This window comes from Branchiostoma belcheri, unplaced genomic scaffold (assembly GCF_001625305.1).
Source record: "Branchiostoma belcheri isolate BF01 breed outbred unplaced genomic scaffold, Haploidv18h27 scaffold126, whole genome shotgun sequence".
NCBI lineage: Eukaryota > Metazoa > Chordata > Leptocardii > Amphioxiformes > Branchiostomatidae > Branchiostoma > Branchiostoma belcheri.
In genome coordinates, this window is record NW_017802669.1 from 457,364 (window position 1) to 464,807 (window position 7,444).

The window sequence follows — 7,444 nt, forward strand, 5'->3', positions numbered from 1 at the left end:
TAAAGAAGTCATGTGAAGAGAATATTTACATTATTTAAAAATTATTTCAAACTGGTGTAATGAAAATTTTCACTTTATAATTCATACAGCCTATCCCATCTCAATGTCTGTGATCCAGAGGATGAAGCAGAGATTAACGCTCTGGAAAACACTCAGTAAGTTGATAGCCTCTTGTTAGTACATGTATTATTGCATGATTTGAGTATTATACCATAGTTCACTTAGATGTTCTGCTTGGATAGTAAGTGATGTGGATAGTATGAGAGTCTGTACACAGCACTTCATCTTTTCATTTGTTTTATATATATTTTCAGTTGTTATTCATCAGGTTCTTGTCATAATAATATCATTAATGATTGTTTTTATTTTGTATGTTTAAATCACTTGGCCTTTATTTTAGTTATTCTGTATCATAGTTTGATTTCTTGTTGATGCTTTTTGGATAGGCTTTCTTTGATCATGTGATGTGTTGTTTTCCAGGCTTTCTGTTGACATAGACTATGAGAACTGGGGAGAAGAGGAGGAAGATGCGTATGAATACTTTGATGATGTGGAGAAAGATCCGGACTATGTTCCGTCTGTGACAATGAGGTATGTGTCTTGTGAGTAGGGAGATAATCTGTATGCTTTCAGTTGCCCTTGGTATTCAGTGTTCTTATATGTTTAAAAGAGTTCATGACTGTAGAGCATAGCTGTATCCAATGTTGGCCTTCAATGGTATGTTTTAGGTTAATCTGTGTTTTATGGTACAAGTTATGTGATGATCTTCCTTACAAGTATCAACCCAAGTTGACTTAAAAAAATTGTTTGCTATTGTCAATCTTTCTTTAAATGAAATAAATGTATCTTGTTTCCTGTCCATATTTCAGGACATCATCCACCATTCTAGGTCGGGACATCGAGACATACGGTGTCATCACACCTGGGGAGGAGGTTTACGACCATGCCTTGTCAGTAGGAGTGGCAGATGAGACCGATGACAACATCGAGTTTCCAGATGAGATCAAGGTCAACCACTCTGGTGACATCAAGGATGAGCAGTGTTCCATCGTGTACACGAAAAGCCTGCTTCAGCTGGTGGAGTTCCTGCAACAACCTGCAGACAAGATGAAGTGCAGGGACCCAAAGTGCAGTGCAACCGGACAGCCCAACCCAGTGGCCAAGTCCATTGGCACTGGAATCGTCCTTAAATGGGTAAGCTCACACTTTTTTGTCAGACACTGACCAACTTGCTTCTTATATCAAAATGTGATGTCTAGCCATTGCCCCTGCATTTATATTAGTTTTCCTGTTGCAACTATATGAAGCTGCATTTAATGTTACTTGCATTAGTAGGGTTGTCCAAACAGGATCTGTTTCCTTTTTTTCTGCAGTACTGTGGTAGTGGGCATCTCATTTGGAAGTGGCACAGCCAGCCCAGGTTCAAGTATGGACTTCAGGCGGGGGACTTCATGCTGTCCTCCAGCATTCTGCTGTCGGGGAACAACTACAGCAAGGTCAGCCTGATGTCCAGCTTCATGAACCTGGGGTGTGTCTGTGAGACAACATTTCTGAGAGTCCAGAGGCAGTACTGTGTGCCTGTCATAGAGACCTTCTGGCAGCGCAAACTGCAGGCCCTTGTAAGAGAAATGAAGAGGAGGGACAAGGTCGTTCTGCTTGGTATGTACTATATGTGTTGTATCATTTGACTTGCATATACACTGCTATTGCTATCAATATTTTGTTTTATATAATGGGGTGAAAATTTATGGAACTAGTATGGAACGTAATTAGCCATTACTCTGCTGCATTATAACATGGGGACAGATGCTATGGAAAGCAATAATTAATGTTTTACAAACATCTTTATTTTGCACATACACAGGAGATGGACGGATGGACTCACCAGGACACAGTGCACAGTATTGCACGTACACTGTCCTGGATGGGAACACAAGGGCCATCGTTGCTGTGGAAGTGGTGGACAAGAGGCAGACAGACAGAAAGTCTTCAATCATGGAGAAGAGGGGGTTTGAGAAAGCCATGGACAAACTCTTGGAGGCAGCTGACAACAGTGAACAAACCCTAATTTTGACCTAATTTTCTCATGTATCCATCTGCTCAGGGAAAGCAAGACCTCATCACTCAGGTCTCTCATTTTGCCTAATTAACTGATGAAATCAACAAAATTTGACCAAAGTAGGAATGTTTAGACCCTACCTAATACATGGGTGCATGTGCACCTTAGTGCACCCAAATTTGAAGCTGTGCACCCAATTTTTTTCTGTGGGTGCACTGGTACACCCAAATATTTTTATAGGTATTTTTCTCACTCACTCACTCACTCACTCACTCATTTTTGTACATTGTACATTGTTAAAATTTATAATAGTATACAGGATATTCTTGGCATCTAAATTGTACATGTAAGTGTCAGAAAAATAATGAAAGCTTTGTTGTAGTACTTGTGTAAGATTTTGAAGTTAGCTCCCATTTCAGATTCAAGACTCCCATTTCAGATTTATGTTTTATATGGTGCACCCAAATATTTCTTCGTGCACCCAATTTTTTAGGTTGGGTGCACCAGTGCACCTATTCCCAAAAATGAATTTCGAGCCCTGATGTTTCTTCTAGGCTAAAAGTCTCCAAACTGGACCAACATTTTCAAGAAACAAAAAAAAAGGTTTTTCAAAGATATTGACTAGGGACTACAATTGTGTTCCCATTTTGGGTCCTCAACTGTGCAACGCAATGGTGATGTCTGCCCTAAATGGGCGCTTGCATGGGGGGGTCCCGACAACGCTCTACGCTAAATTTTGAGAGCTGGCTACGTATTACACTACAGTAGCTATTACGCTTTACAATAAATTTCAAGTGGCTACAACGCATTACATAGAATTACAAACGCGAATTATGTTCTACGCAAAATGCGCCAATTACGCTCTACGATGAATTAGTGTGGTCTGTCTACACTCTACATAGAATTAAAACAACCAATTACACTCTTCGGAAAAGGGCATGCGGGCCCCCCTAAATAGTAAGACTGATGATGATGGCATCTCACCTATAGTCTCAGTCTCTCCGCTAAGCTGCATGTTGAGGTGTTCTAACTCCTGCACCTTGTCGCTGAGCTCTGCCTTGTCCCTCATGACGGCGCTGAAGCGATCCTGCAGCTTGTCCATGGCCTCCTGCAGGTGGTTATGTTTCTCCTGGGGGATGTAGCCGTCTGTCAGGGCTGGGGGAGGGGGGGCACAATTGGGTTAAAGGCATCCAATGCGATTTCATGGCAGCAAAAATGGAAATATTCTGAATGAGGTAATCTTTATGATAGTCACACATACAGCTTCACATTAGCACATTTGAGTCAGTATTTCATACATTGGGCTTTTCAAACTGCACAAACAAGCCTCAAGATGAGTCCTTTATTTTCTGGGAGGTACATCAAAAATTAGCCAATGGTCCTTCCAGTAACCATTTTCCATCAGAATTTTGCTCCATGAGGGTCAATATACACTGGGATAGTGTGGTTTCAACTCGAAGATAAATGACTAGAATATTGACTTTGTAAAATCTGGTTTCCAAGCCCTAAAAACTGCACTGGATGCCTTTAAGGTCACATAACACAGTATTTATGGCCAAACTTTGTAGTCAAAAGTAGTTCGGGCATTACAAAAAAAGGTCCTGTTCCACTCTGTGCAGAACATAGGGGTGGCAACCATCTACATTTCTGTAGCCCTTGGGCAACACAGTTGTGCGATCACTACAGCAGGGGGATAGTCCGCTGGTAGTGTTGTGTGTTGACCTTCCCATACTCTTTCTCACAGATGTTGAGTGCTAAGGTGAGAAAGCAGTACCATTTTTAAAGTCTTCCGTATGACCCAGCCGGGGTTTGAACTCACAACCTCCCAGTTACAAAGTTAGCGAGCTATTGTACCGCACATTATGTCCTACCTGGGCCGCGATTACGTTCGATACGGGTGTTCCGGCCCGTGTGATAACTAGCGGTACAGCCCGGGGGTTCTTTACGCGTACGGCCCGGGGCTTCTAAATGTTCCGTGGAACGATTCGAACGTGTTTCGGCCTAACCGCGTGCACCGATTTTCGATACAAAATTCGGACGTTGGTTACATTTTTGCGGTTTAGGGACACCAAATTTTCGCTCATTTCGCATTGAAAGGCGTGTTTTCGTGGGTGGGTATGACATAAATAAAATACAACACGGTGTATTCCGCATCACCCTCGGTCCCAGCCCTCCCGCGGATCGGATCGCCCTCCGGCCTTCGGCCGTCGGGCGATCCGACGCGCGGTCGGGCTGGTACCTCGGGCGATACGGAATACACCGTGTTGTATTCTATATTTACAGCTAGGTGAAAACTGTGCTGAATATTGTAGTTGAGACCGTATAATTTAAATTACGATGCCTGGATCCTTTTACGGCCTAGTACCACTAGTAGTAGTAGACGACCACCTCCCATCCACTAACCTCGTTGTTCCTGTTCCTCCCTGAGTTTGTCCATCTCCTCCACCAGTAGGTGATGTGTTCTTCTCTGGTCCTCAAATGTCTCCATCAGAGAGTCCCGCTCCATCTCCAGCTGTCGTATGGCTGCAGAAAGTGTACTAACCTACAGGCAACACACATACACCAGTCAGGGATGCCATCTAGCAACTACATCCTGAACTGCAGGCACAAATGGCTTCCTCAGGTGATGTGTCTGTCTCTGGTCCTCAAACTTGTCTTTCAGAGAGTCACACTCATATGGCTGCAGACAGTCTACTATCACACAGAAAACACACATACACCATGCAGCGATGCCATCTAACAACTACATCCTGAACTGCAGGCACAAATGCCTCCCTCAGACAGACCAATCTCCTTCCATGCCCTCCATCTTCTCCTCCAATCAAATAGCTAGCTTGAGCTTACATGTCCAATCGAATGTCTTGTAACAGTTGAGTACTCACCACATCTGAGTTGTCCAGGAGTTCGGACTGTTCGCCTGAATCTGTGGCGTTTTCTGCAACAACATACATACCCATGGGTTAGTTACACAATGTATCATATCAGAGAAGTCAAACTCTATTCAGGGATAAAATTTGATTCAAAATACCAGGTGCAGGTATGCAGAAAATGATGGAAAGACAGATACTGGCTAATAGACTGGTAAGACCACACCAATTCGATTTGTTGGTTGTCACATTTTTTCAGAAAAAAAATTGAAGCGACAGGGCGAAAAAAAAAAAACAGATCTACATGTGGGCATCCTCTGATATCCCCAAAAGCTATAATAGGAGCCAGATTGGTTTGTAATTCAAACAATGAATTTCTAGCTCTTTACCAAATCACCGCATTGATACATGGAGAAACTGTAACAACTAGGAGGACAAGGAATTTCTTTAACTAGGCCAAAATATGAGCATTTTGGAGTTGGCTCAGAACCAGAATCTTTTCCTTTTTTTTTCAAATCAGAAAAACATGAAGCAGGCAAATCTGAGAACCAATTGGGCCACACCGACTTAATTTTATGGAAGACATCCATGCGTGCATTGATTTTCGTTTGTTCTGAAAAAAAAAAAAAGAAAGATCACATCTACCGAGGCTCTGGCCTGGCTCTAGGCCTGGGCAGTCCTTGGTAGTTACATGTAGTTAGCAACAATAGGGAGCTGGGCACCCAGGCTACCAAAGCTCCACAACCGCCGATTCATAAATTCCGCAAAAAGCCGGCTTGTGCCGACTTGTATACGTCGCTAAATACTGCTGCAAATTCACAATACCAGCTTTGTATTCCTGTGGATTAGTATTTTTTAAATTTTTATTTGCCCGTGCGCACTAGTTTGGGGGTCTTCAGAGGATGTTATCCATAAAATCAAGTCGGTGTGGCCTTGCCGGTACTTAAATTGGAGTGGTCTAATATATAGATGAAGAGCCTTATACCAGTGCTGGTATCTGGGTTCTCAGCTACAGGCCTGCTGTCCAGCTGACTCTTCAGGTCTGTGTTCTGTGAAGACAAGGTGTTGATGGTCTCCTGAGGGGGGAGGGGGGCAACAGCAAGTTGGGAATCAGTAAAATATTAAAAGTGATCTTGAACAACAGGGTTCTCACCAGAATTTTTTCACAGCATAGGGGCCAACTTGACGCAGGCCGTGCATTGAGTCCCAAAGACATGATAACATTAGAGGGTTTGGTATTCTCGACGAAAAATTCTAGATCTCTAAAATTCTAAACCTCTGAGACATTATTTGAGGGACGAATCTTGACATGTTATGTTTATCCTGTGTTATAGCTTATTCTTTAGTCAAATCTGAATTTTTCAAAGATTTATGAAGGGTCAGATGCCATGTACAGTATTTACAGGTTCATTGTACGGGGGAAATTCCCCTGGCTCTTTTCGACAAGCACAATGAACAGTGGACCACAGCTTAACGTCCCGTCCGAAGGACTGTGACCCTTTCCAGTAGCGTGCATGTTGGGTGAGCAACAACAGCTGGGATTCGAACTCCCAACCTCTTGGTCCAGAGGCAGGGTCATTAACCACTGGACTATGCATACTACTAAGGGGGTGAAGTCTGCCATACCTGTGCTGAAGCTCGTTCTCTCTGTAACATCTCTAGAATGGTGCCAGTTAAAGCAGTATGGGTAAGGGGGTGAAGTCTGCCATACCTGTGCTGAAGCTAGTTCTCTCTGTAACATCTCTAGAATGGTGCCAGTTAAAGCAGTATGGGTAAGGGGGTGAAGTCTGCCATACCTGTGCTGAAGCTAGTTCTCTCTGTAACATTTCTAGAATGATTCCAGTTAAAGCAGTATGGGTAAGGGGGTGAAGTCTGCCATACCTGTGCTGAAGCTAGTTCTCTCTGTAACATTTCTAGAATGGTGCCAGTTAAAGCAGTATGGGTAAGGGGGTGAAGTCTGCCATACCTGTGCTGAAGCTAGTTCTCTCTGTAACATCTCCGTCAGCTGTCCCTGTGCCTCATAGTGTCTCATCCTGTCTGCCAGCTGAGACTGCTGCATCAGCTGTAAATAACATCATCAGGTCTTCTCCACTACTGGTCAGTTCTGTTACCTGCTGGGCTTTGGACTGAACCTGACATAAACAACAACAACAACAAATCAAAAATCTGTAAATAACATCATCAGGTCTTCTCCACTACTGGTCAGTTCTGTTACCTGCTGGGCTTTGGACTGAACCTGACATAAACAACAACAACACAATCAAAATCTGTAATAACATCATCAGGTCTTCTCCACTACTGGTCAGTTCTGTTACCTGCTGGGCTTTGGACTGAACCTGACATAAACAACAACAACATCTGTAAACATCTGTAAATAACATCATCAGGTCTTCTCCACTACTGGTCAGTTCTGTTACCTGCTGGGTTTTGGACTGAACCTGACATAAACATAAACATAAACAACAACAACAACAAATCAAACATCTATAAATAACATCAGTTAGGTCTTCTCCACTAC

General features: G+C 43.1%; 1 protein-coding gene across 1 annotated transcript in view; it reads right to left on the reverse strand.

The window, feature by feature from the left end:
- The window catches only part of LOC109463430 (golgin subfamily A member 2-like), a 31,274-nt gene that overhangs the window by 3,774 nt on the left and 20,056 nt on the right, over positions 1–7,444 (reverse strand). Inside the window, exons 21-27 of the mRNA XM_019760247.1 lie at positions 7,344–7,364; positions 7,142–7,162; positions 6,893–6,988; positions 5,912–6,002; positions 4,942–4,994; positions 4,463–4,601; positions 3,044–3,214 (exon numbers count right to left, since the gene is read on the reverse strand). Coding sequence (XP_019615806.1) covers positions 3,044–3,214; positions 4,463–4,601; positions 4,942–4,994; positions 5,912–6,002; positions 6,893–6,988; positions 7,142–7,162; positions 7,344–7,364 — 592 coding nt within the window. The remainder of the gene's footprint in view (positions 1–3,043; positions 3,215–4,462; positions 4,602–4,941; positions 4,995–5,911; positions 6,003–6,892; positions 6,989–7,141; positions 7,163–7,343; positions 7,365–7,444) is intronic.